At 41.5% G+C, this 20,609-nt stretch overlaps 1 protein-coding gene across 7 annotated transcripts in view; it reads left to right on the forward strand.

Annotated features, from left to right (window-relative positions):
- The window catches only part of vps13a (vacuolar protein sorting 13 homolog A), a 524,014-nt gene that overhangs the window by 325,415 nt on the left and 177,990 nt on the right, over positions 1-20,609 (forward strand). For all 7 annotated transcript variants that reach the window (XM_041186720.1, XM_041186723.1, XM_041186721.1 and 4 more), the window contains exons 44-46: positions 6,079-6,340; positions 15,602-15,762; positions 16,893-17,008. In XM_041186720.1, coding sequence (XP_041042654.1) covers positions 6,079-6,340; positions 15,602-15,762; positions 16,893-17,008 — 539 coding nt within the window. The remainder of the gene's footprint in view (positions 1-6,078; positions 6,341-15,601; positions 15,763-16,892; positions 17,009-20,609) is intronic.

Here is a 20,609-nt window from a genome sequence, read left to right on the forward strand (position 1 = left end):
TTTCTCGGTGGTACCTCTATATATTAATTTAGAAAACTTTCCTGAAGACATTTGACAAACTCCAAGCCATCCAGCCCTTTTACAGTATGGGAATCCCAGTCAATATGTGGAAAGTTAAAATCTCCTACTATCACAACTTTCTGTTTCTTACATCGGTCTGCTAGCTCTCTACAGATTTGCTCCTCCAATTCTCTCTTGATTATTGGGCGGTCTATAATACAACCCTATTAGTGTGGTCACACCTTTCCTGTTCCTCAGCTCCACCCATATGGCCTCTGTAGAGGAGTCCTCTGGGCTGTCCTGCTTACACACAGCTGTGATATTTTCCCTGATTAGTAATGCCACTCCTCCCCCTTTCATCCCTCCCCCTCTATCACGGCTGAAACAACAGAACCCCGCAACATTGAGCTGCCAGTCTGCCCCACCTTCAACCAAGTCTCGCTAATAGCAATAATATGCGTGCCATCAATTCACCTACCTTTTTGTAAATGCTGTGTGCATTCACATAGAGTGTCTTTAATTTTTAGTGCTGCCTTTACATTTTGCTTACTACTTTTCATCTATCATTACCAGCTTTGTTTCTCTCCCATTTGAATTCTCATTCTGGTTCCCATTCCCCTGCCAAGCTAGTATAAGCCCTCCCCAACAGCACAAGCAAATCTCCCGTCAAGGATATTGTGTCCTGGTCCTGCTAATGTGTAAACCGTCAACTTGTACAGGTCCCACCTGCTCCAGAGCCAGTCCCTTTACCTCAGAAATCTAAAGCCTCTCTCCTGCACCATCTCTCCAGCCACGCATTCATTTGCTGTACCTTCCTATTCCTGTATTCATCAGCACATGGCACAGGGAGTACTCCTGAGATTATTGCCTTTGAAGTCCTGGTTTTTAATCTCGTTCCTAGCCCTCTCAAATCTGTTTTCAGGACCTCATCTTTCTCTCTACCTTTAGTTACTGGTACTGATGTGGACCATGACCTGTTCACCCTCCCCCATAAGAATGTCCTGCTGCTGCTCAGTGACACTCTTAACCCTGGCACAGGGAGGCAACATACCACCCTGGAGTCATGTCCAGGGCCACAGAAATGTGTGCCTGTTTCCCCTAACTATTGAATCCCCTGCTGCTATTGCTGTACCACTTTTCTCCTCCCCTCTTGTGGTGCCACAAACATGCCTCTGGCTGCACTTATCTGAGGAACTATCACCGTCACCAGTTTCCAAAACTGAAAAAGGTTAGTGAGCTAGATGGACTTAAGGGACTCTGTGCTACCTGCCTGGTCCTCCTAGACTGTCTGGCAGCCACCCATTCCCTCTCTCCCTGCACACTCTTAACCTGCTATACATGCTATTCACATAGTTCTCAGCCTTGTGGTGCACCACAGTGATTCTAGCCATCACTTGATTTCCAAAATCCAGAGCTCAAATTTCTGCAACTTGTGATGTTTCCTGCACATGCGGTTATCTAGGCCATTGGAAACATCTTTCCACATGTTACAGTGTGGGCATTCCAAACCGTTGGCTGCTTTGGACACCGCAAGAATAACAGTTGTAATTAACCGAGTAGTACGTGGCAGACTGTTAGCTGAGTCAGTATGAATGGGTCTTTTTCAGAATGGCAAACTGTGACAAGTGGAATGCCATAGAGATCAGTGTAAAGGCCTCAATTATTTGTGAACCATATTAATATTACAAGTGGATGAAGGGACCATGTTGACCAGATATAGCATTTTAATAATCTCATTCTACTTTCCAAGGAGATGTGCTTATTTAAGAGGTTTGACATTTTGTGAAGGTTTGCTTTGCAAGTGTTATGTACTTCCTGATGTCTTGGTTACTTATCCCATCAGATGTTATTAGGCTATCTCAATAAGAAAATAATTTGACTTGTTTTATTTCTTTTGATTCTACTGTTATTTTGCATCTAGGTGTTTTCCATTTCCATGCACACTGTTTTGTTGCAGCTGAATGATAATTCATATCTGTTACTGTTTGTTACAATCGTGCCTAGGATTCTTTGTAAATTTTCCTGCTATAATTACTGTGTCATCTGCATATCTCAGATTATTTATATCCTGTCCTCCTACTGAAACTGCTGGCAACTCAGATAGATGTCTTATCATTTCACTGTGAAGATTGAAAAAACCTTGAGACAGAACACAGCCTTGTCGCATTCCTCCTTTAATACAAGAATAAAAATGTAACATCAATAAACAGACATAGAAGGAATGTGATGCAGGAAAATAAAAAATGGATAAACAAACAATAAAGGAATTGAAAAAGAGGAAAAGATATTCATATGATGTATAACAAGCTAATAGAGATTTACAACTCTTAAAAACTATCGTAGTAGAAACAGCTGCATCAAAGCTAAAGATGGCACAATAATACTGGAGAAAAATGACATTGTAGGCAGATGGGTAGGATATACAAAGCACTATTCTCTGACAAAAGAGAAGTAAAACAACCCATTACAAAGACAATAGAGGTCTGCCAATCATGAAAATGAAAGTAATAAATGAAGATGGATAATGTTATGGGAGCAGATAAAGTATGGAATGATATTGTCATTAGAAGAATTTGGAGATAAGGTGATGACATCATTCTGCAACAAAGGGAGTCGATTTATGGAGTCCACAAGAGCGGTAAATGTTCTGTGCGGTGGGGTGACTTAATTAGGGGGGGGAATCTTGATTCCCCAATGGCAGATCGAGATGCAGAGATAAAGTCAATGGCATGTTTACGGGATGTTGAGCCTCACACCGGCCTATGGCAGGTTCATACTTGCAATACATTTACAAGGCATGAATATTCATTCATGTAAAACATTTTTTAAATAGTCCAACTTTCAAAGTAAAATAGCGGAGCATGAGAGTCTCATGGCACTCTGTTCACTATCCTTTAAAGGTGGCATATTCACCCTTAGGCTTTCTGCAGTTGTGTTTGGTGTCAGCAGTTTTCCTTGTTTAACTACAGCACAAAGGAGAATGGCAGCTGGCATGGAGGCTGGTAAGGACGAGTCAGTAGCAGGGGAGGAGTTGTGTGGAGTGAGGTCAGGGTCATGGGAAGCGCCTAGTGTCCTGGGTGTGGCGGTGGCAGGGGCGGTGAGGACTGTCAGTCAAGGTAAGAAAAAGAGGGGCCAAAAGGTTAGTGTCAGTATTGTCCAAATGTGGGTCCATTTCAGCATGTTGGCTATAAGAGCTCTTACATTTCAGCTATCCCCAGTGAGTGTGATCTTGGACAATGTGTGTAACAACACACACAAGGGAGGGCCAGCTGAGCCTGCAGGTACAGCCATGTCCCACAGAGTTGTTTGTACAATACTGGCCACAAGCATGAACATTCAATTAAAAGTGAGCAAGAAACAGCAACATTGTTTCTTCTGCAAAAAGGGAATTGTCCCCTGTAATCATCGATGTGCGCAAACCATGAGGTGTGCCTGTACATTTAGCTCCCTGACTAAACGGGTCTCAACAAATAGTTATGCACATATGAATAAAGTGAAACCATGTAATGTGAAATACTTGCATGTGAAATTTAATTTTGAAAAGCACCCATGTCATCATTATGCTCTCAAGTCTTATGTTAATGGAATTGCAGTTGGGCACAAGCGTTTTGGATGTGATGCAGAACCTCCCTGTTTGATCAGAATTATACATGTACTGGATTGCATGGCATCAAAACTTTAAATTTTAATTGTAATTGCGCAGGAAGTGGAGGGGCAATGAAGGCAGAAGATGATGAATAAGCCACCTGAGGAGTGGCCCCCTCAGTACCATTTCTTGTCAGCTTGTCCCATCAACTCTTTCCTGGCGCTGTTGATCTCTGGAGGGGTCTATGAAGACCCAAATGTCTTCCACTCCATGTCACTCTGTTCTGTTTACACCACTGACTGGCTTATGCTGCTGAGTGTACCATGAACCCTCTGCATGTTAGTGCGCTGTTCTCGCATCCTCTCTGAGCAATTCCATTCATGGCTCTCTGAAGTTCAGCAATCTTTCAATAGATTAGGTCAAGTGCTCAAACCACTGAGTCATTGTGTAGCATATAAGATGGATGGACTCCTCCGTCCTCATCACATTACTCCACAGTGCCTCAGGTAACTCCAACATGTGGGCACACATCTCAGACTGGTTGTCAATAAAGAGCCGCCTGGTTTGTAACATCTGAGACTTAGCATCTCCACCTTCCTGAGCAGGGCTGTGCCTGCCCCCATCCTCCAAGGGGGGCTAGCCACAGCCAAATTTGCCTCTCCTGAATCCTCCAGCTCTGAAATGTTATGCACATCACCCTGAGCAACCATCACTACTGACATGCAAGGACCCACCAAAGTCTGAGAATTTGCGCAGGTGGAAGATGCACTTTTAGCATGTGACGGTGCAACCTCTGAGGTGTCTTCTTCCTTGGAATCTCAGAGACTTGTTGCTCATGAGGTGACTGCTGGACCTCTGCAGGTGACCCTTAGAGATGAAAGGATCGTGAGGAAAGTTTAGTGCAAAAAACAAATGCTTTGGCAGTTTACATTGAGGACAGGGCAGCTTCTGAAATGACAGCTGGTTGCATGGGACGCATCTATATGTATCCCCTGAACTGGGAGATGTTGAGATGTCATCACACTGCCTGTAGTGGGATCTGCCTATCCTGTCCCTTGCATCACTTGCAGCGCCAGCTCCTTGAAGCGAGTGAGGACTGCCAGCTGTGCCTGTATTCCTTCCAGATATGACCCCTCCATCTTGGCAGCATTCATCTCCCATTTCGCTTGCAAGGTGAAGAATGATGCCAGCAGCACAAGACCTCCCTCTCCACTTGTAGCCTTTCACTGACTGACAACATCAGAGACTGCACTCCAGCCTCCTGACCAGCAGCACTTGGGTTCAGACCTGTGCTAATGGGTCAGCAGGCTCCACCACACACCCCACTTCCATGTTGATTGGCCCGCTCATAGTCCAAAGGATGCCCCTCTTACTTGCAATAGTAACCGCTGACAAGGAGACACACCATCTGTGCCTCTCTAGTCACTCACCCTGCCAGACCTAGTGAGGTCATTAAAGCACTTCCCAGCACTGCACCCAGGTCCTCTGCAGTTGACCTCATTTCTAACCTCAATCCGTACCCTCTTGTTCTGCTGTGGGGTCCTGCGGTGATCACTGGCGGGGAGTGAAATACTCTTGTGAGCTGTTACATCTCAGCAACACCTGAAGCGACTGAAAACCAGGGTCAGGGTGGGAGGGGGGCTCTGCTTGGCATAGGGACCCTCCCCGCCGGTTACCTTTTACTCTGCCTTAGCCGTAGCCTCCATAATCTTCACGAATAACTGCCCTTCAAATTGGCCTGCTCCTGAACTGGTCCCATCTCCCTTCCACTAACTGGGTGACGAACACACCTCTTAACCAATTAATATATTTGTATTTGGCAATCTTGACAGATGTGTGTTTTGCCGCTGGAGCAAGGTCAGGATCTAGAAGTTCACGTGCTGCCGACGCCCTGGCCTGGAATTGAAAATCCTGGCCAAATATTCTATTTTGAGTTCTTCAAAATGTATCAATATTTTTATAGTTTTCTCCAAAGAAGACAATGGCTTTTACCAGAATTGATTTCAGTCACTTCATAGTGTTTTAGCTGATATCCGTGACCATTTTTGTAATATAAGTTTGAAACAGCCACTTGTAACTTCAACTTGCACTTTAAAGCTTAAACCAAGCAGGATTGGTTTCAAAAGCCACAGGATAACCTAAAGGAAAGACAAAGGTGGAATGTTTTCCAATGCAGTAGACCATGACTGCCATTTTATCTCTGTGATATTTCTGAGCTAATGTGATTTGATGCTCACTGTAGTAGCAGCATGTGGTCATTATTCCTTATTCAGCAAAAAAAAAGCAGTCTGTTTTTCTTGTGAAAATGTGTAACATTTGTTACTTCTTCAAATGCAAAAGCATTACAGAAAGAAAAATTCTGCACTCTTTGTAAGTATATGTAAAGGAATACATGGAGGGATTTTTTTTATGTACAAAAAGCATCTTCATAGCCTTAGGAATTGGCCACACCGCACAAGATGCTGATTCCTATCTTGCATTTCTCTTTTCAGGCATTTTCTGAAGCTGCTGGTCAAACCAGTGACATCTTTCAGAAAGACCAAGCGCCTTTTACAGTAAAGAATTGCCTAGGACTTAGTGCTACAATTTATCCCAGTGATTCATTTATTGTAATTGGTAAAGATCAGCAAAAAACATCTTATGAACTGAACGATGGAGAGTTTCTCAGTATGGATTACCAACGTACAAAGAATGAAAAGGAGCAACTGTTAAACCTGACTAATGCGAGCAGCAAATTGTTTTATATTTCACTGAGTAAGTGCATTCTTTTTCTGTTTAAGTTGATGAGATAAATGCATGTTCATTATTTCTTCAGTTATGAAGTGACCACTTTTGTCACATGGTTGGCTTAAAAATTTTCAGATTATTTGCTATCCCTACAAAATATGTTGTACATTTAGTAATAACATTGCAGCTGAGAAAATAGAGCGCCTTGGGATGATGCGTTTCACAATGCGGTAACTGAAATCATTTCCCAATACAGCCTCCAATTCCATTTTCATTCAAATGAATGTCCAATTATAAACACATGAGTACTTGTCTACTATGTGGGTATAAAAGAGTGTCTCACTGAGATGTGGAACATGATCCTGATCTAATTTGTGGTACTAAGTGTAAATCATGTAACTGTTGTTTCTCCAAATATTATAAAAACTAAAGAAACATTTGGAGAGAAAACGGTGACAAATGATGAAAATGATTGAGCTTTTTAAGGGTCTGAACTGAAAGAACCAAGTACGTGGTTTTTGGATAAGTTTCCATAGTGGGAGTGACTAAAAGGTCAGCCTCCAGTGAAGCAAGTAATAATCAATAACCTAAAGTATAAGGAAAAGGGTTTGTTGGAAGAAGCTAACTCATAGGCTAGAATATTAGATAGCCATGTTGAATAGAATAGCCTGTGTAATATCGCTTTTTCTTTGACTTATTTGAATTATTCAATGCAACAGAGACACGATAGTGTTAACATTGGCATAAAACAACTAACACATGAATAACTAAGGGATACAGTCAATGGGCCAGCTCACACAGGGCAATAATGTATCAGCCAGCAAACAAATTCATAGTACTCACGCTCCAAGGGTCACAGGTCACCACCAGCAGCGTGTCAGGGTTATATCTGGACTGATTTGTGGGAGCTGTGCCATTTGGTGCCCTTTTATAGGAGAGGACAGAATCACAGAATTGTTACAGCACAGAAGGCGGCCATTTGGCCCATTGTCTGCACCGGCCCTCCATAAAAGGAATTCATTTAGTGCCATTTGCCTACCTCCTTCCCGTAACCCTGCACTTCCTTCTCAGATAATAGCCTAATTCCTTTTTGAATGCTTTGATTGAACCTGCCTCCACCACGCTTTCAGGCAGCATATTCCAGTCCTGTGGGGGAAAAAATATTTGTTCGTCTATTGCTTTTGCTTCTTTTGCCAGTTACTTTAAATCTGTGCCCTCTTGTTCTCGATCCTTTCATGTGTGGGAACAGTTTTTCCTCATCTATTCTGCCCAGATCCCTAACGATTTTGATTACCTCTATCAAGTCTTCCCTCTGCCTTCTTTTCAAGGAAAAGAGCCCTAACTTCTTCAATCTTTCTTCATAACTGAAATTCCTCAGCTTTGGAATCATTCTCATGAACCTTTTCTGTAGTCTTTTCGTCTCCACCTCGACCTTGAATGTGTTCCGACCCCAAACGCAAGCCTGAACCCAATCATATCTCACAATCTGCACCCAGAATGTGCCTCCTGCCGAAATTGACAAAAGTGGCAGGTGAGGTTGGACAGCGTTCATGGACATGGTTTGTGACTTGAAGTTTAGCCCAACTCATGTTTCACAATCCGAAGATGAAAATTTGGCCGTGCATGTTGGACTGGAAGATGTTGCAAGTTTAGCCTGCTCCAGCCTGTAAGAAGCCATGTGCATAAAGGTTCAAAGCCATGGTCACTTCCACAGCCATTAACAGTGCTGCCCTCATTTGCTCTTAAGGTTGCAGTTGTGGCTGCAACAGGTGGCAAATTTTGGTGAGCACCTCTTTACTGAACTGGGATGTCTGATAGACACTTTTGTTGAGGTTGTGGTAGGAAAATGCTCCCTGAAGATCCTGAACATATATGTGCTCCTGCTGAGACCCCGATTCCTCCTCTCTACCTTCTGCTCCCTCTTCAAGCAACTTATTCTGCTCTGTGTTGCCATTGCTCAATCCTTGTCATGCTGTAGACCAAGGGAGATGCAAATTACTGTACCCATGTTTAGTAACAAGACTAAGTCTTTCACCTTCTTGTAGACTTTAAAAATCAGTTTAAAGCATCAAACACTTTCACAAACTTAGCTACAGTGAATACAAATCAATTAGCTACTAACCTGTAAGTTGTCCATGATCTCTTTTTACTGGGGGACAGATGAGGAAGGTTCTTCCTGCTACTGAATGCATGTTCATCTGTGCAAGGTTGAGAGAGGGCATTTTCTGGCCTGTTGAGCTTGAAAATTAATTTTAAATCAGTGTTACATGTTGATTGATTTCATGATCTGCTTACTCTGCATACTTGTAGCACAAAGTCCCTGCATGTTCACTAACGCCCTCACCAAAATGTCATTCATTGAGCTCACGCAAGAAGTTTGCAGTCATGCTACAGATCCCATTTTGGAACCAAAACTGCATCATTAGTATCAAAAATATGGGTTCTATGTAACTAAATTTTGTGGCTGCAGAGCTTGACCCATGTGTAAGTTATTATAGTAAATTCATTGCAAAGAGAGAAAGCAAGATGGGATTGAGAGAGAGAGAGAAAAGAGGCAAAGAAAAGTGAAACAAATTAGACTCTACAACTGTAAAAATTAATATTCAGTGCTAAAAACTTGCTAGAGACTGCAGGTACTGTTTTCGGTCTCTACTCCAAACTCCATTCCCTAGATACTGGCTCCATCCCTCTCTCTGGCAATAACCTGAGATTAAGGCAATATGTTCACAAATTTTTTAAAATTCATTTATGGGATGTGGGCATCATGCCAGGCCAGTATTTATTGCCCATCCCTAATTGCTCTTGAGAAGGTGGTGGTGAGCTGCCTTCTTAACTACTGTAGTGCCTGTGGTGTAGGTACACCCACTGTGCTGTTAGGGAGGGAGTTCCAGGATTTTGACCCAGCAACAGTGAAGTAACAGCGATATATTTCCAAGTCAGGATGATGAGGGCTTGGAGGAGAACTTGCAGGTGGTGGTGTTCTCATGTATCTGCTGCCCTTGTCCTTCTAGCTGATAGTGGCCGTGAGTTTGGAAGGTGCTGCCTAAGGACCCTTGGTGAGTTTCTGCAGTGCATCATGTAGATGGTACCACTGTTAGTTGGTGGCGGAGGAAGTGAATGTATGCGGATGGGGTACCAATCATGCGGGATGCTTTGTCCATAACAAGTGTTGTTGGAGCTGCACTCATCCAGGCATTCATCACACTCCTGACCAATGCCTTGTAGATAGTGGACAGGCTTTGGAGAGTTAGGAGGTGAGTTACTCACTACAGGATCCCTAGCTTCTGACCTGTTCTTGTAGCCACAATATTTATATGGCTATTCCAGTTCAATTTCTGGTCAATGGCAACCCCCAGGATGTTTATATTCGGGGATTCAGCGATGGTAATGCCATTGAATGTCAAGGGACGATGGTTAGATTCTCTCAAATTGAAGATGGTCATTTCCTGGCACTTGTGTGGTGTGAATGTTACTTGCAACTTGTCAGCCCAAGCCTGGATATTGTCCAAGTCTTGCTACATTTGGACATGGACTGCTTCAGTATCTGAGGAGTCGCAAATGGTGCTGAACATTATGCAATCATCAGCAAACATCCCTACTTCTGACCTTTTGATGGAAAGAAGGTCATTGTGAAGCAGCTGAAGATGATTAGGCCAAGGACACCACCCTGAGGAACTCCTGGAGTGATGTCCAGGAACTGAGATGATTGACCTCCCACAACCACAACTATCTTCCTTTGTGCTAGGTATGACTCCAACCAATGGAGAGTTTTTCCCGATTCCCATTGACTCCAGTTTTTCTAGGTCTCCTTGATGCCACAAATTTGACCACAAGATGAGCTTCCGACCTCTTATTTATGCCATCGCTAATATTGTCTATACCCAGGGTTAATGCAGGACTCTGCTTGATATTCCTGAAAAAAAAATCCTTTCACAAGGAAAGGAAGCTGAGCAGTTTTAAAGAAGCTGGAAACTTCTTGACCCTGGTGGACTGTGGACCCTGGTGGACTCCACCTTCTTTTCTTTTCCCTTGAAGCATTGACTTTTAATCTTTGGCAGAGTTCCTCTTTGTGTGTTTGTGTGTGACTTAGGGTATCTCAAAGGAATAACTAGTATGCTTTAATATTTCATACTGTATGTTAATAAGCTATGTTTTTGGTTTTTACTCCAAACTCCATTCCATAGATAATGGCTCCACCCCTCTCTCTGGCAATAGTGTGAGATTAAGGCAATCCATTCACAATTTTTTTTTACATTCACTTATGGGATGTGGGCATAGGCCAGCATTTATTGCCTGGCCCTAATTTCCCTAGAGAAGGTGGAATACAATATAAAAGTAGAGAAGTTTCAAAGGGAATGCAATATAACAGTAGAGAAGTTATGCTACAGTTCTACAGGCTGTTGGTGAGACCACATCTGGAGTGCTGTGACTCTGGTATGGGTTTTATGCTTAACATCTATCATAGGGAGAATATTAGAAGCTATTATTAAAGATGTTATAGCAGGCACTTAGAAAAATTCAAGGCAATCGGGGTTTTGTGAAAGGGAAATCGCATTTAACCAATTTATTGGAGTTCTTTGAAGGAGTAACTTGCGCCATGGATAAAGGGGAGTCTGTAGTCATACTATACTTGGATTTCCAGGATGCATTTGATAAGGTGCCACATCAAATGTTATTGTAGAAAATAAAAGTTCTTCTTGTCGAGGGGTAACATTATAGCATGGATAGAAGATTGGCTGGCTGGCAGGCAGAAATCAGAAAGTATACATAAATGGGTCATTTTCTGATTGGCAGGATGTAACTAGCGGAGTCCCACTTTTTACAATTTATAGCAATGACTTAGATGAGGGGAGTGAAGGAATGGTAGCTAAATTTGCAGATGACACAAAGATAGGTAAGTAAATATGTTGTGAAGAGGACATAAGGAGTTTGCAGATGGATACAAATGGGTTGAGTGAATGGGCAAAAATCTTGCAAATGGAGTACATTGCAGGAAAATGTTAAGTTGTTCACTTTGGCTGGAAGAATAAGAAAGCAGAGTATTAACTGAATGGCGAACGACTGCAGGATTCCAAGGTACAGAGGAATCTAGGTGTTCTTGTGTATGAGTCATAAAAAGTTAGTATGCAGGTACAACAAGTAATTAAGAAGGCTAATGGAATGCTATCCTTTATTACAAGAGGAATTGAACATAAAAGTAAGGATGTTATGCTTCAGTTATACAAGGCATTGGTGAGACCACATCTCAAATACTGTGTGCAGTCTTGGCCTCCTTATTTAAGGAAGGATGTAAACTCATTGGAGGCGGTCCAGAGAAGGTTTACCTGGAAGGAGCGGGTTGTCTTATGAGATAGGTTGGACAGGCGGGCTTGTTTCTGCTGGAGTTTAGAAGAGTGAGGGGGTGACTTGATTGAAATATAAATGACCCTGAACAGTCTTCACAAGATGGATGTGGTTTCCTCTTGTGGGTGAGTCCAGAACTAGGGGGCACTATTTCAAAATTAGGGGGTGCCCTTTTATGACAGAGATGAGAAGAAATTTTTTCTGAGGGTTGCGTGACTTTGGAGCTCCCTGCCTCAGAAGGAGGTAGAGGTGGGGTCATTGAACATCTTTAAGGCAAAGGTAGATAGATTCTTGTTAGGCAAAGGAATTGAAGGATATCAGAGGTCGATGGGAATGTGGAATTAGAAATAAAAGCACATCAGCCATGATCTCACTGAAAGGCGGAGCAGGCTCAAGGGGCCAAGTGGCCTACTTCTGCTCTTATATTGTATGTTCATAACATGAAAACAAGATATAAAGTAGCACATGGCAGGGAAAACATTCAAAATGGAGAATAGAGCTATTGGTCTGAAGTCGTTGAACTTGATGATGAGTCCAGAAGACTGCCAAATGCCTAATCGGAAGATGAGATACTGTTCCTCCAGCTTGTGTTGGTCTTCAGTGGACCACTGCAGCAGGCCAAGGACAGAAATGTGAGCATGAGAGCAAGATGGTGAACTGAAATGGCAAGCAACCGGAAGTTCAACGAGCTAATGGGAGGAAAGATGATGTAATGGTCTCTATCACGAGGGACAAAGTATTTGAGAAACTAATGGGACTAAAGGCAGACAAGTCGCCAGGACCTGGTGGCCTGCATCCAAAGGTTTTGAAGGAAATGGCTGCAGATATATTGGAGGCATTGGTCAAAATATTCCAGAACTCACTGGATTCCGGGAGGCTCCCAGCAGATTGGAAAACCGCTATGTAACACCCCTGTTCAAGAAAGGAGGGAGACAAAAAAGCTGGAAACCATAGGCCAGTCAGCCTAACATCTGTTGTTGGAAAAATGCTAGAGTCCATTATTAAGGAAGAAATAGCAGGACATTTAGAAAAGCTTAATGCAGTCAAACAGAGCCAACATGGTTTTGTGAAAGGGAAATCATGGTTTGACAAATTTGCTCAAGTTATTTGAGGATATAACAAGCAGAGTTGATAAAGGGGAACCGGTAGATTTAGTGTATTTGGATTTCCAGATGGCATTTGATAAGATGCCACATAAAAGGTTATTGCACAAGATATGAGCTCATGATGTTGGGGGTAATGTATTAGCATGGATTGAGGATTGGTTAACACACAGAAGACAGAGTTGGGATTAATTGGTCTTTTTCAGGTTGGAAAAACGTAACTAGTGGAGTGCCACAATGATCAGTCCTAGGGCCTCAATTATTTCCTACCTATATTAATGACTTGGAGGAGGGGGCAGAGTGTAATGTATCCAAATTTACTGACAATACAAAAATAGGTGAGAAGGCATGTTGTAATGAGGACATAAGGAATCTGCAAGGCGATATAGACAGGTTGAGTGAATGGGCAAAAACTTGGCAGATGGAGTTTAATGTATGGAAGTGTGAGGTCATGCACTTTGATAGGAAAAATCAAAAGGCAGACTATTATTTAAATAGAGAGAGACTCCAAAGAAGTGTAGCACAGAGGGATCTGGGTGTTCTTGTGCATGAAACACAAAACGTTAGCATGCAGGTGCAGCAAGTAATTAAGAAGGCAAATGGAATGTTGGCCTGTAATGCTTAGGGGTTTGGAGTTTAAAAATAGGGAAGTCTTGCTACAACTGTACAGGGTGTAGGTGAGGCCGCATCTGGAGTACTGTGTACAGTTTTGGTCCCCCTGTTTAAGAAAGGATACACTGATATTGAAGGCAGTTCAAAAGAGATTCACGAGGCTGATTCCTGGGGTGAAGGGGTTGACTTGTCAAGAACAGCTAAACAGGTTAGGCCTTTATTCATTAGAATTTAGAAGAATGAGGGGTGATCTTATTGAAATGTACAAGATTCTGAGGGGGCTTGACAGGGTAGATGTTGAGAAGATGTTTCCACCAGTGGGGGAATCTCAAAATAGGGGACATAGTTACAGAATAAGGAGACAATCATTTAGAACTGAGATGTGAAGGAATTTCTTCTCTGAGAGTAGTGAATGTCTAGAATCCTCTACCAGAGTTGTGGAGGCTAGTTCACTGAAAGTATTTGAAGAGGAGGTAGATTTTAAATTATCAGAGTTGAGAGCTATGAGGAGCAGGCATGCAAGAGGAGTTGAGGCCTTGGGCAGATCAGCCATGATCTTTTGACCTTAAGGACCCACTTCTGGGTCTTTAGAATTGTACCATTTATTTTATATTATCTCTCTGCATTCATCCTACCAAAATAAATCACTTCATACTTCTCTGCATTAAATTTCATCTACTACTTGTCCACCCCGAACAACTTGGCTTTGTCCTTTGGCTCGAGGGGCCGAATGGCCTACACCTGCTGCTATTTCTTATGTTCTTATATGTTTGCAGTCAAGATTTTCCTCATGTTGCCATTGCTTCTTCTGCTAGTTACTTTGATTCTTGATCCTTCCACCAATGGGAACAGTTTCTCCTTATCTATTCTGTCTAGACCCCTTATGACTTTGAATACCACTATCAAATCTCCTCTTAACGTTCACCTCCAAGGAAAGTAGTCCCAACTTCTGCAATCTTTCTAAATAACTGAAGTTCCTCATCCCTGTCATTCTCATGAATCTTTTCTGCACCCTCTCTAAAGACTTCACGTCCTTCCAAAAGTATGGTGCCCAGAACTTGGCACAATACTCTAGTTGAGGCCAAACCAGTGTTTCATATTGGTTTAAACATAACTTCCTTGCTTTTGCACTCTATGCTATATGGAAAAAGCCCAGGATACAGTATGCTTTCTCAACCTGCCACCTTCAGTGATTTATATACACATGCATCCAGGTCCCTGTACTCCTGTGTCCCCTTTAGAATTGTATCCTTTACTTTATATTATCTCTCTCTGCATTCTTCCTACCAAAATAAATCTTCATACTTCTCTGCATTAAATTTCATCCACTACTTGCCCACCCATTCCAGCAACCTGGCTTTGTCCTTTTGAAGTGCTGCACTATCCTCCTCATGGTTCAAAATACTCCCAAGTTTCACGTCATCCACAAGTTTTGAAACTGACCTGTACACCAAGGCCCAGTTATTAATGTATATCAGGAAGAGCAGGGAACCTAATACTGATCCCTGGGGAACTACACTCTTAAACCTCCATCCAGTCTGAAAAACAACCATTCACAACTATGTTCTAAGCTAATTTCAAATTCCATGTTACTTTTATTCCTGAGCTCTAACTTTGCTCGCAAGACTGTTGAGGCTCGGGACATTTTATTACATTAAAGGGACTACCTATATAGATGTTGCTGCTTTTGAAGTTGTAAAGGCATAGACTCACTGATATTTATTACATTGGTTTAAGGGTCTGAACATTAGTCCAATAGTTTATACACAGCATAGAAGGTGTGAGGCTTTTTTCTAATGTATGTAATAATGTACAAACATCTTAAAACAAGAGTGGCCTCACACATTCCATGTCACTTGACAAATTACATGCTGACAGGTTTATCACACTTTGGAAAAATATAAAGTAGATGATTTTTCTTGAAATTTACAAGAAAAGTATATAAAATTACCATGTTTATAAAATAAATATTTTATGGAAAATAACTTTCTCAAAAGACAACAAATGCACATTTGGAAACTACTGAATTAAGTATAATAATTATGTGCACATTTAAAAAATTTTAAAGTACTAATTTGCTGCTGAGAGACATCTACAATCAATGCTGATTTATTATCTGGAGCTAACATGGAATTGAATGTTTTCAACGTCAAATAAGTAACGTGTATCACTAGAATACCTCATCACTCCAGTTCAGTAAACCATTTTTCTTATATTTCATTGCATGCAGTTCCTCAAGGCCACACTTCTACAGACAAAATTCCACTAACTAGATTAGGCCGTCGTCTGTACAATGTTATACATGAGGAATCAACTGTTGAACGATCCATTGTATGTCAGATTGATGCAATCCAAGGAAGCAAAAGAATAACAATCCGTTCTCCTGTTCAGGTATACTGTTCTTATTAGCAATTGCATTTCTTTCAGAACATGGCTGTTATTTAAATTTGTTAACCTTTTTAATGCATAATTTGACCTTTTATTTGTCTCGTTTCATACTTTTCTGCAAAACAGATGTGTATGAACATGAAATGGAGCAAAACAGTAAGTCCAAAATGGGATCCAGCCAGCAAGGTGCTCAGGATACTCCTCAGATAAGGAGCTGATTACCTGATGCATGCATTCTTAAGATCTGCTCCTACCCTCTTCAATTTTAAAAGACAACAGCCAGCAATGGCTATAATACTCATCCACTTTGAATGAATCCCTATCTAATAACTGGGCTATGCTCAGATCACCTGAGAGATCCCCAGTGGTTTCAATTTTTACCGCAGAGGTAGCCCATAATCTGCTTACACTGAAGAGAGTTTAATGGACCAGGGAAATAATTCTTTTCACATGTGATATTTTGTATGAAAAAATCCATAGTCCATTCCCTGCAGGAATCTGAAATCTTTTGAATTAGAGCAGGGGAGTTTTACCCAGCGTCATGGTCATTATCAGCCTTCAAACAACAGCACAAATAACAGATTATCTGGTCATGATCATATTGCTGTTTGAGGGAGCTGGTTGTGCACAATTTGGCTGCCTTGTTTCCTGCATTACAACAGTTGCTGCACCTCAAAAGGACTTCATTGGCTATAAAGCAGCTTGAGACCTCCAGTTATCGTGAAAGGTGATATTTAAATCAAGTATTTTCTTTCTGTTGGATCTGCCTGCCTGGTCTGGCTCGATCTCTATCCTTTCTGACATACTCCCTCACAGACCAGGCTGGAAACTTGGTACCATTGCTCTAAGTTATTTGCCCACCCACCACATAATTAATGTTTCTTAGTCATTATAGCATTGCTCATCTTATGAACATTAGCCTCACCTGCCCTGGTGTAGCATAATATGATGGATTTAATTTCATATTTCGTGTAATTGAGGAGTTTTGTAAAAAGTAGTATTTCAAGCAGTATTGCATGGTATCTATCATTGATGTTGATGTATCCACTTCTGAAATAAGGAGCTAATCAAATGTTTTATTTCTATATTAAATTTTTTATTTTAATTGAATTAAACCCTCATTTAAATTACAGATAAAGAATCACTTTTCAGTACCTTTCAATGTATTTGAAGATGTGGGATCTGATTTGAAGACCCTTGGTACAATTCAGCCAAAAGCAGAGTTCAGTGTCCCTCTGTTTTCTTACAGGTATTTGAATTAAATAATATTCCTTTCTAAATATTGTATTTTTCATGGAACAATTTGCATGAAGTTAAGAACTATTCCTGTGTTACAGTATAAATAAAAGAACCTGAGGAGGAATTTGATTTTCATCACTTCTTTTATGGTCGAATCTAATGGATTTTACTCAATTCAGCATTTCTCAACAAATAGCATTACATAGAATTTACAACACAGAAACACACCATTAGACCATTGGTAAAGCAAGTGTTTATGTTCCACACCAGCATCTTTCCACCTGACATCATCTCACCCCAATCAGCATAATCTTCTCCCTTATGTACTTATCTAGCTTACCCTTAAAATGTATCTATGCTAATCACCTCATTACTTCATGTAGTAGCAAGTTCCATATTTTGTGCTCTGAAGAAGAGTCATACAGACTCGAAACGTTAACTCTGTTTTTCTCTCCACAGATGCTGTTAGACCTGCTGAGTTTTTCCAGAATTTTCTGTTTTTGTTTCAGGCTTCTAACATCTGCAGTATTTGGCTTTTATCTATACTTTATTCTGTGGATAAAGAAGATTGTCCTGAATTTCTTACTGGATTTATTGCTGACTATCTTTTATAGCTCCCAGTTTTGGACTCCTTGACATGTAGAAACATCTTCCTTATGTCTACTCTATCAAAGTCCCTTCATAAGTTTAATGACCTCTATTAGTCCTCTCCACCGCCCCCCCCCCCCCCCCCCCCCCCCCCCCCCCCCCCCCCCTATATCTAGAGAAAAGAACCCCCCTATCTATTCAATCTTTTCTGATAGCTATAACCTCTCGGGCTTTTATTGGAGGGGGAGGGGATTGGTTCTAATAAAAGGGCTTCACACAACTCTTACCTGCCTCCTTTTCCTTTCAATGCTAACAGATTTGCTGTGCATTTCTGACATTTCCTTTTATTATTTGTGAAAAAATGCTTCAGTTAGGACCCTCCTTTAGATCAGGTTAATGGACTTTTTCCTTCAGAAAGTGACCAAACTGTCAGTTTAATTTCTTTCGGTGACATATGGTTAGGTATTTATGTAAAATGCTTTCAGATGCTGTTTTAACTGTGTTAAATCTTTTCAGTTTAAGCAGCTTAAAATGGCACACAAATGGCATTGCATAACCAAAAGAAATTCCCAACATTCAGCATATTTCCTTATTTTCCTCCTTGCGTTTGTATAAATAATTTTAAAGTAATAAAACATCCAAAGGCACTTCATTTTGTGTTGTCAGACAAAATATGACACTGCGTCAGCAAAAGATTTTGAGACGTAACCAAACGTTTAGCCAAAAAGTTAGGTTTTAAAGAGCATCTGAAAGGAAGAGAGAGAGCAGTAGAGATGCAGAGAGATTTGAGGGAATCCCAGAACTTAGCCCTTGGCAGCTGAAAGCACATTCTCCAATAGTGGAACAGTGAAAATTGAACATTCGCAAGAGGCACATTTGGGGAGTGCGGAGATCTTGGAGAATTGGAGGGCTGGAGGACATTTTAGAGATGGGGGGTGGGGGGTGAAACCATGGAAGGGTTTGAACACAAGAATAAGAATTCTAAAATGAAGGGTTTTAGAATTGAGGATTTATTAATTTGATTTAGAGCCTTGGATGACTTACATGTAGCATTTCAGGAAATTTTTAAGCAAATTACTAGACCTCACTATGAATCATAATTCTGTTTTTTAGTTATCAACCTCACAACCAGTATATTACTTTCCAAACCAAAAGAAGGAATTTGTATTTATATAAGCATCTATCATGACTTAGGGTAATTCCAAGTGCTTCACAGCCAATTAAGTGCTCCTAAAGTATAGCCACTATTGTAATGTAGGAAACAGGATCACCAATTTGTACACAGAAAGGTCCCAGAAACAGTAATGAACAATAAACAAATAAATAACCAGGCCAGCTGTTTTAGTGTTGGTTGAGGACTACCTGTTGGCCAGGATGCCAGAAGAGGTCCCCTGCCCTCCTTTGTATAGTGCTGGAAGAACTTTATGCCCAACTGAGAGGTTTCATGCCCAGATGGCTTAACATTGCTTCCAAAAAACACTTCTGACAGTGCAGCACTCGCTTGGTACTGCATTGGAGCATCAGTTGAGATTATGTGCTTAAGTGACACCATGTAAGTATAAAAGTGGTGTAATTGTTTTTTATAAGTCAATTGTTACCAATATATATCCTGTTCACTCTAATATGTTAAACAGTAAATAAATCACTGTTTAGCAGTATTAGCAGCTTCACATGACATTGGTGTCCCTTCACTGAGTAAATTTGCATGAAATCAAATTTTAAAAAGAGATCCCTTCCTCTGGTGGAACTGTGGCCACAGGAACAGTGCTTAAATTGACCTTAAGACCCAAAATTAGAGGGGACAGAATTTTCTTTGGTTCAACCTTCAAATCCCAATCCATGTATTTGGCAGCATTTTTGTGTGGGCATTGGGCAAGGATAGGATCATGTTCAGCTGTAATGCTGAAGTCAGAAAATGGACTGCTGGCACCATTGTAAAGGCTTACTTGAATCACCGTTTTGCTGAGGCATCAAAAGATGGCAGGTTCCTGTGAGGCTAACTCTAGAAAGATATCAACAACTGCAGGAGAAGATAAGGAAGGAAATTAGGAAGATAAAATGCAAACAACACTGGGGCCATAGAATTGGGCAAGGCCTGAAAACCAACAGGGGAATCGCGATGCAGGGTTACTCTGCACCCCATGTTTCTGATCCAGGTGGCACAGAAACTTCATGATGCCTACTAATTTAATGATCGTTGTACCCAGCTAGAGCTAAGCACACTGACTGCACACATAAATAGGGGTGCAAGATTGTGAGAGGATAGCACAAATTTATGCTAGCCTGCAATACTTAAAATCAAAAGTAAAATACTGCGGATGCTGTAAATCTGAAATATCAACAGAAAATACTGGGGAAAAGGTCAGCAGGTCAGGCAGCATCTGTAGAGAAAAAACAGAGTTAGCGTTTCAGTTCAGACCATTTGGTTAGAACTTGCCTCCATCAGCCTGCATCTCAAATACGAGTGCAGACTCGATGGCCCAAAGGACCTCTTCTGCACAGTGTGATTATGTTTTGGCTAGAGCATGTGTTAGAAGTCATTTTGATGCGGGAAAGACCAATGGGCTGGATTTTACGCTCCCCCACAATTGTTTTTGAAGCAATCTGGCGTCATGCAAGACGGGGAGGTGGAGGGGACAACCTTTCTGGGTCCCCTGGGCCCATCGGAGGTGCCCTTCTTAAGGTCATCTGGACCTCCAACTTCCACCCCCCCCACGCCCTTTTACCCCTCTCATCTGGTCTCTTGAATCCAGTCCTTCACCTCCCCCAACAAGACCTTCAACCCCAGACTTGCCAGGGCTCTTTGGTGCATTGGGTCTGCCTGTAGCCCCAACAGTGGCCACCGCTCCCAACTGGCACTGCTGGGATTACAGAACTGCTGACCATCCAATTGGCTGGTAGCTCCCCAAGAAACGACTCCCTCGAATGATAAGGGCACAAGTCTCACCTTAAAACAATTAATGCTACTCCTAGTGTTAAGTTGCTGTAAAGCAGCCTTCGGAGTTGTGGTTGGGCTCTCCCTC

The sequence above is a fragment of the Carcharodon carcharias genome, chromosome 4 (genome assembly GCF_017639515.1).
Source record: "Carcharodon carcharias isolate sCarCar2 chromosome 4, sCarCar2.pri, whole genome shotgun sequence".
NCBI classification, from domain to species: domain Eukaryota; kingdom Metazoa; phylum Chordata; class Chondrichthyes; order Lamniformes; family Lamnidae; genus Carcharodon; species Carcharodon carcharias.